Source organism: Phocoena phocoena, chromosome 14, assembly GCF_963924675.1.
Source record: "Phocoena phocoena chromosome 14, mPhoPho1.1, whole genome shotgun sequence".
Lineage (NCBI taxonomy): Eukaryota > Metazoa > Chordata > Mammalia > Artiodactyla > Phocoenidae > Phocoena > Phocoena phocoena.
In genome coordinates, this window is record NC_089232.1 from 25100742 (window position 1) to 25126699 (window position 25958).

At 37.4% G+C, this 25958-nt stretch overlaps 1 protein-coding gene across 1 annotated transcript in view; it reads left to right on the forward strand.

The window, feature by feature from the left end:
* Positions 1–25958, forward strand: part of TACR1 (tachykinin receptor 1) — a 94986-nt gene that overhangs the window by 20823 nt on the left and 48205 nt on the right. The window contains exon 2 of the mRNA XM_065891039.1: positions 1300–1494. Within this exon, the coding sequence (XP_065747111.1) occupies positions 1300–1494 (195 nt within the window). The remainder of the gene's footprint in view (positions 1–1299; positions 1495–25958) is intronic.

Consider the following 25958-nt stretch of genomic DNA (forward strand, 5'->3'; position numbering starts at 1 on the left):
GAAAAAAAAATGCATATTTTAAGGGATGGATCCATGAACTCTGCAAAAAATAATTGTTTTCAGTGTAGACAATATTTACTGGCAGGTGTTAAGAGTGCAAAATAGTAACAAAGGGATGAGAAAAGAGGTTGGCATGGCTCCCCTTCGCCAAGTGAGGACCCTGTAACCAGGCCAGTGAGGTGGGAGTACTTGACTTCAGCCACTTTGAGTCCAGCATCCACTGGAGAACAAGATTCCAGACAGGAGGGGTCCTCACAACATGGGGGAAGGGAGCAGTACCCTAGAAGGGGCGTGAGCTGTGTTCCGTCCCAAGCTGCTTTGTTCCTGTCCACCACACACCTCAAAAGCTCGGGGCAGGGGTGTTAGGGGACTGGGCTAAACCTATCCCTTTAAAAGGTAGATGATTTTTTCAAGGCAGGAGGCAGAATTGATGTGACTATAACTGGTATTAAATGCTGATTGGAATATTTGTTAATTCTAAAATCTCTGCTGAATCTCAAAGTCTATACACAAATTCAGACGTGGACACTCATTCAGATGACACCACTCAGTGCTTGATCCCAAGTAAGAGATGGAGAAATGGCTCCAGACCTAAAGTCATCATTCACTTTGCTTCCCTCTTCCTGCAGAGAGGTTTCATCTACCCTGGGCTTTGATATGCTCAAGTGTGTCTGTCTCAGGAGGTGGAGGGTCTCTTTCTCTTCATGAAGCATACTTTGTTAGCCATACACTGACTTCTAGATGTTCAAAGAGTTGGTGAAGATTTCTCCAGGAGCTATTGGTTTTTTGTTGGCTTTAGGCCACTGCTTTCTCATTCGTACACATTCACTTCCCTTCAAATTGTATGGACCTGTACAGGATTGCTAGCCTTTTAAATTGCCACACCAGGACTTTAAAAACTACTATTTCTATCACCACTATTCCTTAATCCAAAAAAGGTAAAGATAGGCTTTACATTGGCTAAATTCACAAAGTTGTTCTTATTTTTCTTATTTCACTGTAAGCCACTGACATATACTTAGGCATCATGTCCCTAGCATAAGGACAAGAATGAAAATTTCTCTCCTGTAATGTTGCTCGATGGGTTCTAAAATATTAAAAATATATGGCTGAGTTTAGCATTTATGTCATAAAAGTCATAAAACTTAAGGATAGAATATGAAAAAGAAAATAATTGTAAAAATCACCAGGACTCAAAGGGCTTCTGGAGAATTTTTCACTGGGCAGGAGCAATGCATAATCACTAATGCAGATTTTGGTGACCAAATTGGAATGTTTGTCCTTTCTTCTCTGTTCCAGGTACATGGCCATCATCCACCCACTCCAGCCCCGACTGTCGGCCACAGCCACCAAGGTGGTCATCTGTGTCATCTGGGTCCTGGCTCTCCTCCTGGCCTTCCCCCAGGGCTACTACTCAACCACTGAGACCATGCCCAACCGAGTGGTGTGCATGATTGAATGGCCGGAGCATCCCAACAAGATTTATGAGAAAGTGTGAGTAGAGATGAATTTCAGTGCCTTCTTTGTCCTTTCTTGTTCCTTCTTTCTTTTGTTCTTCTGGTGGTTAGGATTTAATTTGTATGTTAGAATTTAATTTGTAAACATTTCTCACAACCACTCTGTGTCAGGTTGATGTGTCCATAATTATCAGGAGACTATTATGTCCCAAATACTATTCTGGACTTTGAATGAAAAGTTTTAAAATATAAGACCTGGATCCTGATATAGCATACCCTTTGGGCACACTACCGTGTCCCTCTTACCACTGACTTTGCCCTGCCAGTGTCTGCATTTCTTTGCCTGGGAACTTTTTCCCACTCTATAGAATGCCATTTTGCCCTCTTGCACAGCATGCCAGAGGGTAAGGGAATTATCCTTCCCTCCACACTCCCAGCAGCTCTCAAAAACAACTGATGGGGGAACTTCCCTGGTGGTGCAGTGGTTAAGAATCCGCCTGCCAATGCAGGGGACAGGGGTTCAAGCCCTGGTCTGGGAAGGTCCCACATACCATTGAGCAACTAAGCCAGTGCACCACAACTACTGAGCTTGTGCTCTAAAGCCTGCGAGCCACATCTATTGAAACCCACACGCCTAGATCCTGTGCTCCGCAAGTGATGCCACCACAATGAGAAGCCTGCGCACTGCAATGAAGAGTAGCCCCCGCTCACTGCAACTAGAGAGAGCCTGCACACAGCAACAATGATCCAACTCAACCAAAAAAAAACACACACACAAACTGATGGGAGTTGGCATATGAACACCCCAGCTCCCTCCCCCTTCAGGTGGGAGGTCTCTGAGGTGTGTGTTTTACTGTGTTCAGGGTTTCCTCTTGGGATTAATCTCCAGTCACCCTGGTAGCAGCTAGCTCAATGACACACGCTTTGTTAGCCCCACTCCCTACTGGTGTTTCTTTCTCCTTCCAAATAAGTCTTTTGCACCTGAATCTTTATCTCAGGATGTGTCTCTGGGGAAAACTAAACCAAAACACTTACCTTCTAGGATTTTGCAGCTGGAAAAATACCTATACATGTGAAATGCATGAGAAGGCAAGGCCAGAACATTGGGACCTTATGAGTAACAGGTCCCCCACAGGACAAGCCTGTTTCTCTTCCAGCGGCCTGACCGATCACATTTAGGGCTTTTTAAAGCTATCTTGGCACATTTTCCAAAATTTCTTATCTTAGAGGCAACATTAAAATGGCTTATTCTTTGTTTTGTTCTATTCAAGTGAGCAGCAATTTGACATTTATATTATCATCAGTTTTCTGGATTCAAAGCACATTGATAATATGGCTCCTTTTGAAAGTCCTCTATAATTTTCCAATCTTGGGTTTATTAAGTGAATTGAAAAAGAAAGACCACTTGTATTAGAATCAGAAGATCTGGATGTTAATTACAAGATTGCCAGTTTCTAGCTATGTGACCCTGGGCAAGAGCACAGTCTCTCCTCGTTGTTAAATGGAATATGATAAAGCACTGCCTCACATAAAAAACTGCTTTGAAGAGCAAACAAGATAATGTATTCTCACCTTGTAAGCTATTCATTAGATAGTATAATATAATCATTATAGACCTTTGAACTTATTAAATGGTAAAATGAGACACTGTACCTGTTGGCCCTCTAGATTTGAGGGTCCAAAATCCTGTTGCACACAGAGTTACACTACTGCATCTGTTCCATGGAGCATGGAAATGGAGCTTGTCAGAAAGCAATACATAAAGCTCAGACTTTGCCTTCCAGACACAGACAGTGGGATTTAATTGATCAAGCAGTGGGAGGATTAATGCTTAGCCTAGGAGATGTTGAACATTTTTCTTTCAAGTGAAACTACAAGCCTGAGCAGAGTCATAGCGGGAGAAAGAACATAGATTTACAAGCTGTATGGGACCCATGAACATGTTCAAGCCAGAAGCTTCCCTCAAAAGGGGGAAAAACGAACCCTCTGAATTAAAGTTCATTATATAAACTGCTTCAGAAACTGCCGTCAACTTCATGGACCTTAGCTCAGTTCTTAGTTCTTGTGAGCTTTTCAAAGTCTGATCACCTTTCTGCAACTTTTTGCTTCAAATAAGCACAGTTCTTTTATCTTCCAACAGATTCAAATTTTAACTTGGAAATAAAGGTTTATTTTCTCACAGATCTCTGGGATCTCATGCAAGAAACAGTAGTGTTTTACTTTTAAACATTTTTCTATTTTATGCTTACTAATGATTAGAAAGTCCCTTTGAGACTCAATGTTTTGGACTGTCCTTTCAAGTTACCTTTAAAGAATTTTGGGTAACTGCTCCTGGATGCATGGTTAGGTTTGCCATTATTGTTTATTTCATGATTTTAACCTCAAAAAAAATGGGCCTGGAATAAGAGCTCCTGATTTTATCTATTCAAGATGTATAAAATGTTTATAGATGCAGTAGTAAGTTGAAAGCGTCCACATTTGCCATTCACATATTGTCTGTGATACAAACATAAGTGTAAGCTTTATGCAAACCTATTTTATTTTTGTCAGTATCTGTCATAATGCATCATGATATGTTTTTTAGGGAATTTAAATTCCATCAGTTCTAAACTACGTACTTTATTATATTCTCTTTTATTAGAACTAATGATTGCCATTTCCACAGTACACAGTGATTCCAAATTTGAAACCATAAGGAAATTTTATTTTGAGACAGGGTAAGAGCATAGGCTTGAGAGTTAAATGAGTGATCAACTCCCAGCTACATCTCTCTCTAGTTGAGTCGTAATAGTCGTTATTCAAGCTCCTCAGCCTAATAGTACAGTCCATATAGAGGTGCTGAGAGAAGTAAATAAGGTACTTGCTTAGCTCAGTGCCATGCACATTGGAAAGAATCTAGTGAATGTTACCTACTGTTGTTAGCATCGTTCATTGATCTGGGTACATGGGCAGAAAACTGGCAGCAGGGAGTGAGATGGGCAAATGCTTAGGCCCAATTTATCTGATGAATAATTTATGCCAGATAATTACACTAAAAGGTTTTGTGAAAATCTGGGTCTTTTGAAAATCTTTGAAAATCTGGCATTTGCCTTCTGGCTACATGGTTAACCTCTAACCCTGATCATTTATCATTTAGATTCTTATAAATACATGTATTAAAGTAAACACTTTTAAAGAAATGCAATCCAATAAAAGGACAGGCAAAAGATATCCTTATATATTAAATGGCCAATTAATATATAAGGAGGCACACAACTTCATTCATCAACAGTGAAATGAAAATTAAAACCATAATGAGATCTTACTATCTACCTATTAGACTAGCAAATGTTCAGAAGTCTGACTAAACTAAGCATTTAGAACTTCTGGTGAAGAACCTTAGTAGACTGCTAAAAGTATACATTGATAAAACCACATTGGAAAACATTTTGTAGTATCTAGAAAAGAAGAAACTATTCATAACCCTGCAATTTCACTCAGGGACAATTAATTACCCTAGAAAAACTCATGCTATGAACCCACATACATCTAGATATTGTTTATATCAGCATCATTCTTAAAGCCCTAAACTGGAGATATTCCAAATGTCCATCTTCAGTTAGATGGATATTTTAAAGGTGGTGCAAGCATGCAATGGAATATTATGTAGTTGGCAGAATGAACAAAATGTAGCTCCATGCAGCATAAATGGCTCTTGTAAATAAGGTTTTAAAACAAGCAAAATGAAAGGTGGTAATACTACAACTGCAAGCAAAGAAGTAGTTACCATGAAAGTGAAGACTATGATTATCTTTCAAGGGAGAGAAAGGGATGTGATCAAGAAGGGACACTAGGAGTTGCTTCTGAGGATATGGCATTATATTTCTCCAGCACAATGGTAGTAGCATGAGTGTTTGCTTTAAAATTACTCATAATACCAAGTAGTTTGACTTAGGCACTTTTTCTGGAATTTATGTTTCATTTTTATTTAACTTAAAATTAAATGCTATCCAAAGGTTTTTGCTTTTGCAAGCTCTCAAGATACTGCTTCCATTGGGATAACCCCAAATTTCCTCCATAAGAAATTATCTTCTGAAGTGTGGGCTGTGCCTGGGGTGACATTCATAAGTACTCATCTCTGAATTAGCCGAAGTATGGATGGGCCCTGTTTCATTCTCATGTTTACTTGCATTTTACCTTGCTAACTCCTATGTGTCAGCCCATTTGGAATTTTTCCAATTGGTCTAAGGGGGGTTAGGACAAATTATTGTCCCTGGAAGGATGTGACAAATGTTAACCAGAGAACAAGCCCATAGACTCTCCACAGCACTCATCCCTTACTGCTATTATTCATAAACACGTACATCTGGGCTACAAAATGCTACAGATAGACTTGGTTCATCTTCCTGGAAAGCCATTTAAAACTTCATTTTGCATTTAAAAATATAAATAAATTATGGGGTATAATGAAAGTTCTTATAATTTCTTTAATCACCCATATTCCCATCATTTACAAAGGCTCTAACATTTTGATGAATTTCCATCCAGGGAAATATTGTTCTTAGTTTCTTTTGAAGTGTCTTGTGTACCTACAGGTCAACACAAATATAGATTGTTTCCCTTTTTGTAACACAAAATGTAGCTTATTATGCACATTGTTCTGCTTTTTATTTAACTTAATACGTCTTAGAGATCTTTTCATATCAGTTCATGAAGAGCTTCTCTATTCTTTTTTTCAGCTACACAGTACTCCATGTTATAAATGTACAATATTATTTAACCGGTCACTTTTAGTGGACTTGGGATTGTCTCCAGCCTTTTGCTATTGGATTGCTGTCATGAATAACCTTTACATTTATCATGTAAGGCTATGTGGAGCATAAAAATCCCCAAAATGGAATTGCTGGGTCAAATTTTTATATTTGCCCTCCATACTAATTTACATTCCCACCAGAAATGTGTGAAAGTCTCTGTTTCTCCACAGCCTCGTCAACAGACGGTATTGTCAAGATTTTAGATTTTTACCCACTAAAGTTAAAAATGCATTTCTCTTATTGGAATGGGGTTGAATTTTTTTCATAGTTTGAATCATTTGTATTTACATTTTATAATCCGCCATTTACCGTATCATAAAGAATTTCTTATGTCATTAAACATGTTTGTACAATTGGATGTGAACATATATGTGTGTATCCATATGTAAATAATAGTTTTTTTAACTAATCTCCTTCTTTGAAAATTGATTAGTGATTTCCCTTAGCTGACTAGTAAGATAAAACAGCAAACTTCATAAGCAGGCTGCTTCTAGCTACATCCCTAGATCTCTGCAGGGACAGGTTCAATGTCTTCTGTCATCCACTGTTTATGTCTACAATCTGCAGTTATGGAATGTTATTCTAAAATTATTCATGCAACTGGAGACTTGAGTTCATTATTAATATAGTATTGTCATAGCTTGTGATTGAGTCCTGCCATAATTTTAGCAACTTGGCAGCTGTGACTGCTCTTGTGAAACTGTGACACTACCTAGGAAGTCCTATAATGGTAGAGTGATTGACTGGTGAGGAAGAAAAATTTCACGGGTACGGGTAACCAAAAGTAACTCTTCCCAATGGAGAAAAAAAGCACAGTAAAAGAAAAATTAAAGTATAAAGAAGAAATATTTGGCTTTGCAAATTCAGTAGCTTTCAAAATTATCTGGATCCAAGCCCACTCTTGAGGATGCTATCCAGGGTGTCAAGTTGCCGTGGCCCTGGAAGGTTATGGGGTAATACCCCTGAGGGCAAGGAAGATGAATGAGTCAATATTTCTTTATCAGAGGGCTCATCAATATGGCCCAAAAAAAGTCTGTAATAAGGATGAAAAATGAGAAATACATCCCAAAGAATGAGATTTAGGCAGCCTGGGGAATTTCAGCTTCCCTGAATCATTTATTAATATTGGTCATATGTCATTTTCTGTTAATTAAACTTCTCTGTACATAACTTTGTGGTAAAGTTTTAGCATGAAGTAAGATGTGCTTATCTGAATTACAAATATTACCAATAGTCCTGGGAAAGGAAACTATGTCAGAAAACAGCATCACTCATGACTATAATTACCTGGAGATTTTGTGAAAATGTACGTGAATGTGGATATATTAACTCTAATATAATTCTTTTATTTTTTTATAAATTTATTCATTTTATTTATTTATTTTTGGCTGCATTGGGTCTTCATTGCTGCCCTCGGGCTTTCTCTAGTTGTGGCGACTGGGGGCTACTCTTCACTGCAGTGCACGGGCTTCTCATTGTGGTAGCTTCTCTTCTTGCAGAGCATGGGCTCTAGGTGCATGGGCTTCAGTAGTTTTGGCATGCAGGCTCAGTAGTTGTGGCACACGGGCTTAGTTGCTCTGTGGCATGTGGGATCTTCCAAGACTAGGGCTCCAAGCCCTAGTCCCCTGCATCGGCAGGCAGATTCTTTTTTTTTTTTAACATCTTTATTGGAGTATAATTGTTTTACAATGTTGTGTTAGTTTCTGCTGTATAGCAAAGTGAATCAGCTATACATAAACATATATCCCCATATCCCTTCCCTCTTGCGTCTTCCTCCCATCTTCCCTATCCCACCCCTATAGGTGGTCACAAAGCTCTGAGCTGATATCCCTGTGCTATGCAGCTGCTTCCCACTAGTTATCTATCTTACATTTCATAGTGTATATATGTCACTGCCACTCTCACTCTTTGTCCCAGCTTACCCTTCCCCCTCCTTGTGTCCTCAAGTCCATTCTCTACGTCTGGCAGGTGGATTTTTAACCACTGCACCACCAGGGAGGTCCTCTAATATAATTCTTTATTAGTACCAATTGTAACAGAAGACTGTCTTTATTTATAGCATTTTGTCTTTTGTATGTCATATCCCGTCATCTTAGCTGAAATATTTACACTTATACATATCCTTTAGTTTCATTAATAATAATGAAAATTAAAAATCAACTAATTGGTGGAGAATAAGAAGGAAAAAAGAATATTAGAAAAAGTACCTGCAGTTTACTTCCCCAATTTTCCACATTCTTGATTATTTCACAAATAAAAAACAAGTGTGGATCCTTTACCAAGCTGCTCCAGGCTTTGCCAAAAGGGTGTCAGCATATTAGTGGTTCCAGGACTGTTTATGCTAGCTTGTATGATTAATCTCCTCCCTGACGCCCACTACATTTATATAGCCCAGCACTCCTAGTATTGTCACTGCTGTTGATGGAAAGCAGTTAAACTGATAATGAAAAGTGCATTGATATTTCAGGGGAAAATGGTTGCACAAAAGCAAGTCTTTAACCCTGACACTCAGACAAAAAGTTACAGTAAATAAAATTTTAAAAAAAGAAGGAGAAAGAGAAGAAGCCTACATTAATGCAGAAACTAGGAAGGTTGCCATAAAAATGCCATAAATTTCACTACCTTTCTGGTAGATATTACACAGATAGAGACAAAGAGGAGGCAGTAGCCACCATGGGAAGTCATGTGCAATACATATGGCAACCCCTAATTTGGAGGTGAAAGTGTAAGCCTGAAAAAGATGAGACTACCAAATTTGGGATTCCTTTGTGCTGTCTTGTTAAATTTCCAGAGATAGCTGACCTTACTGAAAGAGAAAACACAACCACGCCTGAAAGTGTAATTGAATGTAAGATTAAATGGACAATTTTCTACAAAACTGTAAATCACATTAATGCAGCTTGAGAGGCGAAGAATGAAAATACTGTTCGAGAGTAACAATTATAAAAGGCAATGGAATCAAAATTTGTGCAGAAAATTTCTTTCAAATACCTTATAAGCTCTTAATGAGTTCAGAACCATATGGAGAACTTGCTAATTTATTATATGCATTTGGTATGACCTAAATGTAAAAAGTTGACAAACTAAGCTCCAAAAACAAACATTTAGGCCAATTCCATTTCCAACTATAGATAAGAGATCCACACAAAAGAATTCAAAATTATATTAAAATAGCAATTTTTATTTTTTGAGCATGACTTCTTCCAACAATAACGTTAGTAAGTTATCAGTAAATTGTTATTTTATTTTATCAAATGAATTGGTCAAAGGGAAGTATATATTTGTCTCAATAAATGTCAAAAATAAAATTTTTAAAAGGTAATATGTATTAAAGAAAAAAAATAGTTTATATCAATAATAATCCTTGAGAAAATAAAGTGAATAACACATCTTCTTTACAACAGAAACAAAGAAAACCCCAGAAAATTAAGAAATAGGCATTATATGAAGAAAAACAAAAAAATCATGCTATTTTAGACTTTACTGAATGGCATAACAGAATACTTGAGAAACATTTCACATGATCCAAAACCTGGAAATTATCTAAGGGTATATAGGAAACAGTCTCCCTTCTATATACATTTTTTTTTTGTACACCAATGTTCATAGCAACATTATTCACAATAGCCAAAAAGGTGGAAACGCCCTTCTGTCTTTATGTAATTCCATGAAGATATCAGTTCTTCTCAAACCATGCCAACAAGTATGTTTAGGTGGCTGATAAAGAAAATCATCTGAAAGAATAAATGGATAAAAATAGTTCAAGAAAATGTTGAAAAAGAAGAATTAATTTTGATATCAGCAAAATAACAAAAAAGAAATATAAGAAGTGGCTTGTTCTTTCAGAGATGAAAATACTCAGTACTGAGGATAGAATTGGTCAATAAAAAACAGAATAGAAATCACACACACAGACACACACACACACATACATACACACACACACAGAAACCCAAGAATATAAAACTTTGTATATAGTATAATGCTACAGATAACATGTGAATTCTGAAATGATTTTTCCATAATTTTTTTTGGAAATGTGAGAACCCCAAATTCTGTAGGATTTTGTAACTTGAATGAGTTTATAAGTAACCATTGTGGGTAACCACATAACTCACAGCTACCCACAACTTAGAGAGTCAAAATTACATTAGTATACTGAAGCCTCTAAGAGGCTTTCCATTTTTTAATTTTTTATTTACTTTTTTAATATAATATATTCATGTGGTTTAAAAACCAGTAAGTTTCAAAAGTAATCAGAAAAAAGATTTCTTCCTCTAACCACTGTTCTTAGTTTCTTTTGAATTTTTAAATTTTAATTACTTTTTTATACAGCAGGTTCTTATTAGTTATACATTTTATACATATTAATGTATATATGTCAATCCCAATCTCCCAATTCATCACAGCACAACCCCTACCCCGCCACTTTCCCCCCTTGGTGTCCATATGTTTGTTCTCTATATCTGTGTCTCTATTTCTGCCCTGCAAACCGGTTCATCTGTACCATTTTTCTAGGTTCCACATATATGTGTTAATATTTGACATTTGTTTTTCTCTTTCTGACTTACTTCACTCTATATGATAGTCTCTAGATCCATCCACATTTCTACAAATGACCCAAATTCATTCCTTTTTATGGCTGAGTAATATTCCATTGTGTATATGTACCACATCTTATTTATCCATTCCTCTGTCAATGGGCATTTAGGTTGTTCTATGACCTGGCTATTGTAAACAGTGCTGCAATGAACATAGGGGGGCATGTGTCTTTTTGAATTATGGTTTTCTCAGGGTATATGCCCAGTAGTGGGATTGCTGAGTCATATGGTAATTCTATTTTTAGTTTTTAAAGGAACCTCCATACTGTTCTCCATAGTGGCTGTATCATTTTACATTCCCACCAACAGTGCAAGAGGGTTCCCTTTTCCCCACACCCTCTCCAGCATTTCTTGTTTTTAGATTTTCTGATGATGTCCATTCTAACTGGTGTGAGGTGATACCTCATTGTAATTTTGATTTGCATTTCTCTAATAATTAGTGATGTTGAGCAGCTTTTCGTGTGTTTCTTGGCCATCTGTATGTCTTCTTTGGAGAAATGTCTATTTAGGTCTTCTGCCCATTTTTTGATTGGGTTATTTGTTTTTTTTAATATTGAGCTGCATGAGCTGTTTATATATTTTGGAGATTAATCCTGTGTCCATTGATTCATTTTCACATATTTTCTCCCATTCTGAGGGTTGTCTTTTCATCTTGTTTGTAGTTTCCTTTTCTGTGCAAAAGCTTTTAAGTTTCATTAGGTCCCATGTGTTTATTTTGGTTTTTATTTCCATTAGTCTAGGAGGTGGATCAAAAAGGATTTTGCTGTGATTTATGTCAAAGAGTATTCTGCCTATGTTTTCCTCTAAGAGTTTTACAGTGTCTGGTCTTACACTTAGGTCTCTAATCCATTTTGAGTTTAATTTTGTGTATGGTGTTAGGGAGGGTTGTAATTTCATTCTTTTACATGTAGCTGTCCAGTTTTCCCAGCACCACTTATTGAAGAGATTGTCTTTTCTCCATTGTATATCTTTGCCTCCTTTTTCATAGTTTAGTTGACCATATGTGCGTGGGTTTATCTCTGGGCTTTCTATCCTATTTCATTCATCTATGCTTCTCTTTTTGTGCCAGTACCATATTGTCTTGATTACTGTAGCTTCGTAGCATAGTCTGAAGTCAGGGAGTCTGATTCCTCCAGCTCCATTTGTTTCCCGGAAGACTGCTTTGGCTATTCGGAGTCTTTTTTGTCTCCATACAAATTTTAAGATTTTTTTGTTCTAGTTCTTTAAAAAAAAATGCCATTGGTAATTTGATAGGGATTGCATTGAATCTGTAGATTGCTTTAGGTAGTATAGTCATTTTCACAATATTGATTCTTCCAATCCAAGAGCATGGTATATCTCTCCATCTGTTTTGTTCTTAGTTTCTTGTGAGCTTTCCAAAATTCCTCTCTGCTTATCAAAAAGGGTTTGACTATATATTCTAATTGTCTCCTTTCTTAACACAAAGTGTCATATATGACATACCATATTCTTGTTTTTTCCACTTACAGTTTAACTCAGATATTCTTTCCCCTTAGTATTAAGCAAATAGTCTCATTTTTTCTTTACAGCTGCATAGTATTACTTTGTATTGAAAAATCATAACTTATTTATCTGGCATGATATTGATTTATATTTGGATTGCTCCTAGTGCTTTGCTACTTCAAATAATATTGTAATGAATAGGCTCCACTTTGATAATTTTTCAGCAAAGAAACCTGATGGTTTTGTTTAAACCTTGTGTTTCCCAAATTTACTTGATCATAGAATCCTTCTTTTGACTAACCCTGGTAACATCCCACAGAAATATTGTCCATAATATATATTCTGGTGAAACTCTGCACTAATCAAAAAAATGTGTTTCTTTCTCACATCTTAAAATGAATATAAATTCCAAATATATTGGAAAGGAGTGAAAACTTTCAAAAAATAACACTCAAGACAAAACTAAAATGAAGAGATGGTTGGTTTGAGTATAAACATAGATATAGATACAGGTATAGATATATTTGTTAAATACTGTATGCCAGGAAATTCCATGAGAGAGTTTGGCAAATGACAAAGTGAGGGAAAAACCTACAATGTATGAGACAAACCATTGACAAAATTAACATAGAGGAGACCTGAGCACCTGTGGTTGGAGCACCAAGTCCAAACCACTGGACTAACAGAGATCTTCAGGTACCAGGAATATTAGTCAGTGTGAGCTCTCCCAGAGGCCCTCATCTCAGCGATGAGACCTGCCTCCAACCAACTGCCTGCAAACTTCAGTGGTGGATGCCTCAGGCCAAACAATCAGCAAGACAGGAACACAGCTGCACCCATCAAAAAAATGAGATGACCAAAAAATATGTTACAGATGAAGGATTAAGGTAAAAACCTACAAGAGCAAATAAGTGAAGAGGAAATAGGCAACATAACTGAAAAAGTATTCAGAGTAACAATAGTAAAGATGATCCAAATAGTAATAGAAATGGAGGCATGGATTGAGAAAATAAAAGAAATGTTTAACAAGGACATACAAGACCTAAAGAACAAACAAACAGTGATGAACAGCACAATTACTGAAATGAAAAATACACTAGAAGGAATCAATAGCAGAATAACTGAGGCAGAAGAACAGATAAGTGAACTGGAGGATAGAATGGTGAAAATAACTGCCATGGAATGGAATAAAGAAAAAAGACTGAAAAGAAATGAGGACACCGTCAGAGACCTCTGGGACAAATTAAATTCACCAAAATTCGAATTATAGGAGTCCCAGAAGAGGAAGAGACAAAGATAGGGTCTGAGAAAATATTTGAAGAGATTATAGTCAAAAACTTCCCTGACATGGGAAAGGAAATAGCCACACAGGTCCAGGAAACACAGAGTCCCATACAGCATAAACCCAAGAAGAAACACACTAAGACACATATTAATCAAAGTAAAAAACATAAATTCAAGGAAAAAAATATTAAAAACATCAAGGGAAAAGCAACAAATAATATAAAAGAGAATTCCCATAAGGTTATCAGCTGGTTTTTAAGCAGAAACTCTGTAGGATAGAAGGGAGTGCCAGGATATATTTAAAGTGATGAAAGGGAAAATCCTACAACCAAGATTACTCTACCCAGCAAGGATCTCACTCAGATTCAACAGAGAAATGAAAAGCTTTACAGACAAGCAAAAGCTAAGGGAATTCAGCACCACCAAACCAACTTTCCAACAAATGCTAAAGGAGCTTCTCTAAGTGGCTTCTCTTCTCTAAGCTTCTCTTCTCAAGAAAAGAAAGAGACCCACATAAACAAACACAAAACAATTAAGAAAATAGCAATAGGAACATACATATCAATAATTATCTTGAATGTAAATAGATTAAGTGCTCCAACCAAAAGACACAGATTGGCTGAATGGATACAAAAACAAGATCCGTATATAAGCTGTCTACAACAGACCCATTTCAGTCCTAGGGACACATACAGACAGCAAGCGAGGGGATGGGAAAAGATATTCCATGCAAATGGAAATCAAAAGAAAGATGGAGTAGCAATATTCATATCAGAAAAAATAGACTTTAAAATAAAGACTGTTGCAAGAGACAAGAAAGGACACCACATAATGATCAAGGGATCAATCAAAAAAGAAGATATAACAATTTTAAATATACATGCACCCAACATAGGAACACCTCGATATATAAGACAAATGCTAATAGTCATGAAAGGGGAAATCGCCAGTAACACAATAATAGTGGCGGACTTTAACACCCCACTTACATCAATAGACAGCTCATCCAGAGAGAAAATAAACAAAGAAACACAAGCTTTAAATGACACAATAGACCACATAGATTTAATTGATATTTATAGAACATTCCACCTGAAAGTGGCAGAATACACTTTCTTCTCAAGTGCACATGGAACATTCTCCAGGATATATCACATCTTGGGTCCCAAATCAAGACTTAGTAGATTTAAAACAATTGAAATCATATCAAGAATCTTTTCTGACCACAACAATATGAGATTAGAAATCAATTACAGGGAAAAAAACTGTACAAAACACAAACAAATGGAGGCTAAACATTATGCTACTAAATAACTAAGAGATCACAGAAGAAATCAAAAAGTACATAGAAACAAATGACAATGAAAACATGAAAACCCAAAACCTATGGGACACAGCAAAAGCAGTTCTAAGAGGGAAGTTTATAGCAATTCAATCTCACCTCAAGAAACCAGAAAAGTCTCAAATAAAAAATCTAACCTTATACCTAAAGCAACTAGAGAAAGAAGAATGAAACCCCCAAAGTTAATAAAAGGAAAGAAATCATAAAGAGCAGAGTAGAAATACATGAAATAGGAATGAAGAAAACAATAGCAAATATCAATAAAACTAAAAGTTGATTCCTTGAGAACATAAAAAAAATTGATAAACCTTTAACCAGACTCATCAAGAAAAAAGGATAGGGGCTTCCCTGGTGGCGCAGTGGTTGGGAGTCCGCCTGCCGATGCAGGGGACGCGGGTTTGTGCCCCGGTCCGGGAAGATCCCACATGCCGCGGAGCGGCTGGGCCCGTGGGCCGTGGCCGCTGAGCCTGCGCGTCCGGAGCCTGTGCTCCGCAAGGGGAGAGGCCACAGCAGTGAGAGGCCCGCGTATGGCAAAAAACTAAAAAAAAAAAAAAAAAAAAAAAAAAAAAAAAAAAAAAAAAAAGAAAAAAGGATAGAATTCAAATCAATAAAATTAGAAATGAAATGGAGAAATTATAACTGACAATGCAGGAATACAAAGGATCATAAGAGACTACACAAGCAACACTATGCCAATAGAATGGACAACGTGGAAGAAATGGAAAAATTCTTAGAAATGTACAACCTTCCAAAAATGAACCAAGAAGAATTAGAAGACATGAACATACCAATCACAAGTAATGAAATTGAAACTGTAATTAAAATCTTCCAGTAGGGCTTCCCTGGTGGTGCAGTGGTTAAGAATCTGCCTGCCAATGCAGGGGACACAGGTTCAAGCCCTGGTCTGGGAAGATCTCACATGCCGCGGAGCAACTAAGCACATGTGGTGCAACTATGGGGACTGTGCTCTAGGGCACGTGAGCCACAAGCAGTGAGCCTGCATGCTGCAACTACTGAAGCCCACACACCTAGAGCCCATGCTCAACAACAAAGAGAAGCCACCACAATGAGAAGCCCGTGCACTGTAACCAAGATTACTCCTCACTCACCACAATTGGAGAAAGCCCATGCACAGCAACAAAAACCCAATGCAGCCAAAAATAAATAAAATAAATTAAAAAAATTTTTTTTCAGTAAACAAAACTCCAGGACCAGAGGGCTTCACAGGCGAATTCTATCAAACATTTAGAGAAGAGCTAACACCTTTGCTTCTCAAACTCTTCCAAAAAATTGCAGAGGGAGGAACACACCTGAACTCATTCTATGAGGCCACGATCACACTGTTACCAAAACCAGATAAATATATCACAAAAAAAGAAAATTACAGACCAATATCACTGAAGAATATAGATGCAAAAATCCTCAAAAAAATAATAGCAAACAGAATCCAGCAACACATTAAAAGGATCATACACCATGATAAAGTTGGATTTATCCCAGGGATGCAAGGATTCTTCAATACACACAAATTAATCAGTGTGATACACCATATTAACAAATTAAGAATAAAAAGCATACGATCATCTCAATAGATGCAAAAAAAAAAGCTTTTGACAAAATTCAACACCCATTTATGATAAAAACTCTCCAGAAAGTGGGCATAGAGGTAATCTACCTCAACATAAAAAAGGCCATATATGACAAACCCACAGCAAACATCATTCATAATGTTGATAAACTGAAAGCTTTCCTCCAAGATGAGGAACAAGACAAGGTTGTCCACTCTCTCCACTTTTATTTAACATAGTTTTGGAAGTCCTAGCCATGGCAATCAGAAAAAAAAAAAAAGGAAAACAAATTGGAAAAGAAGAAGTAAAACAGTCACTGTTCACAGATGACATAATAGAAAATCCTAAAGATGCTACCAGAAAACTACTAGAGCTAATCAATGAATTTAGTAAAGTTGCAGGATATAAAGTTAATGCACAGAAATCTCTTGCATTCCTATACTCTAATGATGAAAGATCAGAAAGAGAAATTAAGGAAACACTCCCAATTACCATTGCAACAAATAGAATAAAATACCTAGGAATAAACCTACCTAAGGAGAAAAAAGACCTGTACTCACAAAACTATAAAACACTGATGATAGAAATCAAAGATAATGTAAACAGATGGAGAGATATACCATGTATTGGAAAAATCAATATTATCAACATGGCTGTACTACCTCAAGTAATCCACAGATTCAATGCAATCCCTACAAATTACCAATGGCATTTTTCAAAGAATTAGAACAAAAAAAAATTTACAATTTGCGTGGAAACAGAAAAGCTGTAAATAGCCAAAACAATCTGGAGAGAGTAAAACAGAGCTAGAGGAATCAGACTCCCTGACTTCAGACTATACTACAAAGCTACAGTAATCAAAACAGTATTGTACTGGCACAAAAACAGAAATATAGATCAATAGTACAGGATACAAAGCCCAGAGGTAAACCCACACATATATGTCACCCAATCTATGACAAAGGAGGCAATGATATGCAATGAAGAAAAGACAATCTCTAGGTCCATCCATGTTGATGCAAAAGGCATTATTTAGTTCTTTTTTATGGCTGAGTAATATTCCATTGTATATATGTACCACATCTTCTTTGTCCATTCCTCTGTTAGACTTAAGGTTGTTTCCATGTCCTGGCTATTGTAAATAATACTGCAATGAACACTGGGGTGCACATATCTTTTTGAATTATGATTTTCTCTGGGTAACTGCCTAGGTGTAGGACTACTGGGTCATATGGTAGTTCTATTTAAAAATTTTTAAGGAACCTCCATACTGTTCTCCATAGTGGCTGAACCAATTTACATTCCCACCAACAGTGAGGAGGATCCCCTTTTCTCCACACCCTCTTCAGCATTTATTGTTTGTAGATTTCTTGATGATAGTCATTCTCACCAGTGTGAGGTGATACCTCATTGTAGTTTTGATTTACATTTCTCTAATAATTAGCAATGTTGAGGATCTTTTCATGTGCTTTTCAGACACCTGTATGTCTTCTTTGGAGAAATGTCTATTTAGATCTTCCCCCCATTTTTTGATTGGGTTTTTTGGGTTTTTTTGATATTGAGCTACATGAGCTCTTTGTATATTTTGGAGATAAAGTCCTTGTCGGCTGCTTCATTTGCAAATATTTTCTGCCATTCTGAGGGTCGTCTTTTCGTTTTGTTTGTGATTTCCTCTGCTGTGTAAAAGTTTTAAGTTTCATTAGGTCCCATTTGCTTATTATTTTTTTTTAATTTTTGTTACACTAGGAGGTGAATCAAAAAATATCTTCCTGGGCTTCCCTGGTGGCGCAGTGGTTGAGAGTCTGCCTGCCGATGCAGGGGACACAGGTTCGTGCCCCGGTCCGGGAAGATCCCACATGCCGCCGAGCGGCTGCGCCCGTGAGCCATGGCCGCTGAGCCTGCGCGTCCGGAGCCTATGCTCGGCAACGGGAGAGGACACAACAGTGAGAGGCCCGCGTACCGCAAAAAATATATATATATATATCTTCCTGCGATTTATGTCAAAGAGTGTTCTGCCTATGTTTTCCTCAAATAGTTTTATAGTGTCTGGTCTTATGTTTAGGTCTTTCACCCATTTTGAAGTTTTTGGTTTTTTTTTTAACATCTTCATTAGAGTGTAATTGCTTTACAATGGTGTGTCAGTTTCTGCTTTATAACAAAATGAATCAGTTATACATATACCTATGTCCCCATATATCTTCCCCCCTGCATCTCCCTCTCTCCCACTCCCCCATCCCACCCCTCCTGGTGGTCACAATATACCAAGCTGATCTCCTGTGCTATGCAGCTTCTTCCCACCAGCTATTTACTTTATGTTTGGTAGTGTATATATGTCCATGCCATGCTCTCACTTTGTCCAAGCTTACCCTTCCCCCTCCCCATATCCTCAAGTCCATTCTCTAGTAGGTCTGCATCTTTATTCCAGTCTTACCCCTAGGTTCTTCTGATCATTTTCTATTTTCTTTTTTTTTTTTTTTAGATTCCATATATATGTGTTAGCATATGGTATTTGTTTTTCTCTTTCTGACTTACTTCACTCTGTATGACAGTCTCTAGGTCCATCCACCTCACTACAAATAATTCAGTTTCATTCCTTTTTATGGTTTAGTAATATTCCATTGTATATATGTGCCACATCTTCTTTTTTTTACATCTTTATTGGAGTATAATTGCTTTACAATGGTGTGTTAGTTTCTGCTTTATAACAAAGTGAATCAGTTAAACATATACATATGTTCCCATATGTCTTCCCTCTTGTGTCTCTCTCCCTCCCACCCTCCCTATACCACCCCTCCAGGCAGTCACAAACAACCGAGCTGATCTCCCTGTGCTATGCAGCTGTGTCCCATTAGCCATCTACCATTTGGTAGTGTATATATATGTCCATTTGGTAGTGTATATATGTCCATGCCTTACGTTTGGTAGTGTATATATGTCCATGCCTCTCTCTCGCTTTGTCACAACTTACCCTTCCCCCTCCCCATACCCTCAAGTCCATTCTATAGTAGGTCTGTGTCTTTATTCCTGTCTTACCCCTTGGTTCTTCATGACATTTTTTTTTCTTAAATTCCATATATATGTGTTAGCATACGGTATTTGTCTTTCTCTCTCTGACTTATTTCACTCTATATGACAGACTCTAGGTCTATCCACCTCATTACAAATAGCTCAATTTTGTTTCTTTTTATGGCTGAGTAATATTCCATTGTATATATGTGCCACATCTTCTTTATCAATTCATCTGTTGATGGACACTTAGGTTGCTTCCATGTCCTGGCTATTGTAAATAGAGCTGCAATGAACATTTTGGTACATGACTCTTTTTGAGTTATGGTTTTCTCAGGTTATATGCCCAGTAGTGGGATTGCTGGGCCATATGGTAGTTCTATTTGTAGTTTTTAAAGGAAAATCCATACTGTTCTCTATAGTGGCTGTATCAGTTCACATGCCCACCAACAGTGCAAGAGGGTTCCCTTTTCTCCACACTCTCTCCAGCATTTATTGTTTCTAGATTTTTTGATGATGGACATTTTGACTGGTGTGAGATGATATCTCATTGTAGTTTTGATTTGCATTTCTCTAATGATTAATGATGTTGAGCCTTCTTTCATGTGTTTGTTGGCAATCTGTATATCTTCTTTGGATAAATGTCTCTTTAGGTCTTCTGCCCATTTTTGGATTGGGTTGTTTGTTTCTTTGTTATTGAGCTTCATGAGTTGCTTGTATGTTTTGGAGATTAATCCTTTGTCAGTTGCTTCATTTGCAAATATTTTCTCCCATTCTGAGGATTATCTTTTCATCTTGTTTATGGTTTCCTTTGCTGTGCAAACGTTTTAAGTTTCATTAGGTCCCATTTGTTTATTTTTGGTTTTATTTCCATTTCTTTAGGAGGTGGGTCAAAAAAGATCTTGCTGTGATTTATGTCGTAGAGTGTTCTGCCTATGTTTTCCTCTAACCATTTGATGGTGTCTGACCTTACATTTAGGTCTTTAATCCATTTTGAGTTTATTTGTGTGTATGGTGTTAAGGAGTGTTCTAATTTCATTCTTTTACACGTAGCTCTCCTGTTTTCCCAGCACCATTTATTGAAGAGACTGTCTTTTCTCCATTGTATATTCTTGCCTCCTTTGTCATAGATTAGGTAATCATGGTGCATGGGTTTATTTCTGGGCTTTCTATTCTGTTCCATTTATCTCTATTTCTGTTTTTATGTCAGTAACATACAATTTTGATGACTGTAGCTTTGCAGTATGGTCTGAAGTCAAGGAGTTGATTCTTCCAGCTCTGATTTTTTTTTCCCCTCAGGTTTGCTTTGGCTATTTGGAGGTTTTTGTGTTTCCATACAAATTGTAAAAAATTTTTGTTCTAATTCTGTGAAAATTGCTATTGGTAATTTGATAGGGATTGCACTGAATCTGTAGACCTCTTTGGGTAGTTCAGTCATTTTGACAATGTTGATTCTTCCAATCCAAGAACATGGTATATCTCTCCATTTGTCTGTGTCATATTTTATTCATTTCATTAGTATCTTATAGTTTTCTGAGTACAGGTCTTTTGCCTCCTTAGCTAGGTTGAATCCTAGGTATTTTATACGTTTTGTTCCAATGGTAAATGAGATTGTTTCCTTAATTTATCTTTCATATCTTTTGTTGTTAGTGTATAAGAATGAGAGATATTTCTTGTATTAATTTTGTATCCTGCAACTTTACCAAATTCATTGATGAGCTGTAGTAGTTTTCTGGTAGCATCTTTAGAATTTTTTATGTATAGTATCCTCATCTGCAAGCAGTGACACTTTAGCTTCTTCCTTTCCAATTTCTATACAGTTTATTTCTTTTTCTTCTCTGATTGCCATGGCTAAGACTTCCAAAACTATGTTGAATAAAAGTGGCGAGAGTGGACATCCTTCTCTTGTTTCTGATCTCTGAGGAAATGCTTTCAGTTTTGCACCATTGAAAGTGATGTTTGCTGTGGGTTTGTCGTATATGGCCTTTATTATGTTGAGGTAGGTTCCCTCTATGCCTACTTTCTGGAGAGTTTTTTTTTTATCATAAATCGGTGTTGAATTTTGTCAAAAGCTTTTTCTTCATCTATTGAGATGACCATATAGTTTTTATTCTTCAATTTGTTAATATGGTGTATCACACTGATTGATTTGTATATATTGAAGTATCCTTGCATCCCTGGCATAAATCCCACTTGATCATGGTGTATAATCCTTTTAATGTGTTGTTGGATTCTGTTTGCTGGTATTTTGTTGAGGATTTTTACAACTATGTTCATCAATGATATTGGTCTGTAATTTTTGTGTGTGATATCTTTGTCTGGTTTTAGTATCAGGGTGATGGTGCCCTCCTAGTATGAGCTTGGGAGTGTTCTTTCCTCTGCAATTTTCTGAGGAGTTTCAGAAGGGTAGGTGTTAACTCTTCTCCAAATGTTGGATAGAATTTTCATGTGAAGCCATCTCATCCTGGACTTTATTTTCTTGGAAGATTTTTAATTACAGTTTGAATTTCAGTACTAGTGACTGGCCTCTTTATAATTTCTGTTTCTTCGTGGTTCTATCATGGAAGGTTGTACCTTTCAAAGAATTTTTCCATTTCTTCCAGGTTGTCCACTTTATTGGCACATAGTTCTTCACAGCAGTCTCTTATGATCTTTTGTATTTCTGTGGTGTCTGTTTTAACTTCTTTTCATTTCAAATTTTATTGATTTGAGTCCTCTCTCTTTTTTCTTCATGAGTCTGGCTAAAGGTATATCAATTTTTTATATCTTCTCAAAGAACCAGCTTTTAGTTTCATTGATTGTTGCTATCGTTTTCTTCATCTCTATTTCATTTACTTCTGCTCTGATATTTATGATTCCTTTCCTTCTACTAACTTTTGATTTTGTTTGTTCTTCCTTCTCTAGTTGCTTTAGATGTAAGGTTAGGTTGTTTATTTGAGATTTTGCTTCTCTCTTGAGGTGAGATTGTATTGCTGTAAACTTCCCTCTTAGAACTGCTTTTGCTGCATTCCATAGGTTTTGGATCATCGTTGTCATTTATCTCCAGGTACTTTTTGATTTCCTCTTTGACTTCTTCAGTGATCCATTTGTTATTTAGTTACATATTGTTTAGCCTCCATATGTTTGTGTTTTTTATGGTTTTTTTCCCCCTGTAATTGATTTCTAGTCTCATAGCACTGTGGTCAGAAAAGATGCTTAAATTTACTGAGGCTTGATTTGTGATGCAAGATGTGATCTATCCTGGAGAATATTCTGTGTGCATTTGAGAAGAAAGTGTAATCTGTTGTTTTTGGATGGAATGTCCTATAAACATCAATTAAGTTTATCGGGTCTAGTTTGTCATTTAAGGCTTATGTTTTCTCATTAATTATCTGTCTGGATTTTCTGTCCATTGGTGTAAGTGGGGTGTTATAGTCCCCCACTATTATTGTGTTACTGTCAATTTCCCCTTTTATGACTATTAGCATTTGCCTTATATATTGAGGTGCTTCTATATTGGGTGCACATATATTTACAATTGTTATATCTTCTTTTTAGATTGATGCCTTGATCATTACATCGTGTCCTTCCTTGTCTCTTGCAACAGTCATTATTTTAAAGTCTATTTTGTCTAATATGAGTATTGCTACTCCAGCTTTCTTTTGATTTCCATTTGCATGGAATATATTTTTCCATCCCATTGCTTTCAGTCTGTATGTTTCCCTAGGTCTGAAGTGGGTCTCTTGTAGACGGCATATATACAGGTCTTGTTTTTGTACCCATTCAGCCAGTCTGTGCTTTTTGGTTGGAGCATTTAATCCTTTTACATTTAAGGTAATTACTGATATGTATGTTCTTATTGCCATTTTATTAATTGTTTTGGGTTTTTTTTCATAGGTCTTTTTTCTTCCCTTCCTCTTTTGTTCTCTTCTCTTGTGGTTTGATGACCATCTTTAGTGTTGTGTTTGGGTTGCTTTTTCTTTTTTGTGTGTGTAGCTATCGTAGTTTTTTGGTTTGCATTTCCCATGATGTTTTGATAAAGCAGTCTATATATGTACAAGGTTGTTTAAGTTGCTAGTCTCTTAATTTCAAATGCAATTCCCATTTCCTACCTTTGTTCTCTCTTCTCATCATGGTTACTGGTTTTGATATCACATTTGTGTGTGGATGATTTCCTGCTTTTATTGTATGTTTGCCTTTACCAGTGGGCTTTCCCATTTGTGATTTTCTTATTTCTAGCTGTGACTTCTCTCCCCAACCCCTTTGATTAGAGAAGATCCTTTGGTATTTGTTGTAAAGATGGTTTGGTGGTGCTGAATTCTCTTAGCTTTTGCTTGTCTCTAAAGCTTTTGATTTCTCCTTCAAATCTGAATGAGAGCCTTGCTGGGTAGAGTATTCTTGGTTGTAGGTTTTTCCCTTTCATCACTTTGAATTTATCATGTCACTCCCTTCTGACCTGCAGTTTCTGCTGAAAAATCAGCTGATAACCTTCTGGGAATTCCCTTGTATGTTATTTGCTGCTTTTCCCTTGTTGCTTTCAATATTTTTTCATTATATTTAATTTTTGTTAGTTTGATTAATGTGTGTCTTGGTGTGTTCTTCCTTGGGTTTATCCTATATGGGACTCTCTGAACTTCCTGGACTTTGGTGACTATTCCCTTTCCCATGTTAGGTAAGTTTTCAACTAGAATCTCTTCAAATATTTTCTTAGGCTCTTTCTTTTTCTCTTCCTCTCCTGGGACCCCTATAATGTGAATGTTGGTGCATTTAATGTTGTCCCAGGTGTCTCTGAGACTGCCCTTATTTCTTTTTATTCTTTTTTCTTTGTTCTATTCTGCAGCAGTGATTGCCATCATTCTGTCTTCCAGCTCACTTACCCATTCTTCTGCTTAAGTTATTCTGCTGTTGGTTCCTTCTAGTGTATTTTTCATTTCAGTGATTGTATTGTTCATCTCTGTTTGTTTGTTCTTTAGTTCTTCTAGGTCTTTGTTAAACATTTCTTATATCTTCTCAATTTGTGCCTCCATTCTTTTTTCGAGATCTTGGATATCTTTAATATCATTACTCTGAATTCTTTTTCAGGTAGATTGCCCATCTCTTCAAAGGAAGAAGTTTTCTTGTAAGTTTTTATCTTTCTCCTTTGTCTGCAACATGTTTCTTTGTCATCTCATTTTGTGAAACTTACTGTGTTTGTGGTCTCCTTTCCACAGGCTGCAATATCATAGTTCTTCTTGCTTCTGGTGTCTGCCCCCTGTTGGGTGAGGTTGGTCCAGAGGCTTGTGCCATTATTGCCTTGATATGGGTTTTGACTGGTGTGGAGACCAGAGCCTGCCCTAGATATTGAGCAGGGTCTCCCCTTTGCTCTGTGGTTCTCACTGCCCTTCAGGGCCAGTGGCTGCTCCCTCATCGTTGGAGTAGAGGCCCCCAGATCTGTTTCTTAGCTGTGTTTCTGACCTGTGGTGTGAGGTAGATGGAATTGTAACACCCTCACTGGGAGAGAAGCCACTGACTATTCCTCCTCTGGAGCTGTTCACCTGTGAATGTGTTCTGTTGTGTCACTTTTCACCCGTGAATGTGTTCTGTTGTGTCACTTTTCACCCATTGTATGGGCTCACAAAGTACACTCTTGTTGACACTGCTCTCAGTCCCACCTTAACTGTGCATGTGCCAATAATTGGCCCTGGTGACTTTCGTTTTCACCAGGCCACAAGCACAGATCCACTGAGATCAGGTCCCACGACTGCAGTTGTCATACACCTGGACCCACTGTGAGAGCTATGGAAGCAGCTCAGACTCTGGCTTTGCCCAACCCCCACATGTACATGCCCACAAAGCCCATAGCTGCTAAATCCAGCCCCGTCCCAGCTGCCAGAGCACTTGTTGTCCTTTTGGATGTTCCACAGGTGCTGCATTTAGGAAGCTGTCACCAGAGTTGTAACTCCATAGTTCATGAAGCCATGAGGAGAGACTTCAGCTCTTCTTCCTTAGTCATATGGCCCCTGTGGTTCTGCTGTGGTTTCAGCCCCCCTCTGGGCAGATTTCTTAGTGGGGGGAGCTATCTATGCCCTCTCAAGAGAACAGGGCAGGTCGCAGTGCCCACTGACAGATTTCCTAGTTTCAGAAGCTATCCCTGACCTTCTGGGTCAGCAGGGGCATGTCCTGGTGTCTGCCCATGGGTTTGGAAGAGGTGGCCAGTGTCCACCTCTGGAGCCCAAGATGGCAGCTGCGACTTGCGCCTGCCCCCAGAGCTCCTGTCGGTGGTGTCCTGTTGCCTGGGAACACTCGCAGGAAAAGAAGTTCTTATGGTGGTCCCACCCCTCTCCATGTGCCTTCCAATAACTGTGACTTGCCTCTCTGTTGGGTCAAAGTTTCTTCCTAGTACACCCTCAGTTGCCACTGTCCAACCTCTTAAGGCTGTTTCCACACCTAACCCTACTACTCTCCTTGGGACTAACCTTCAGAGC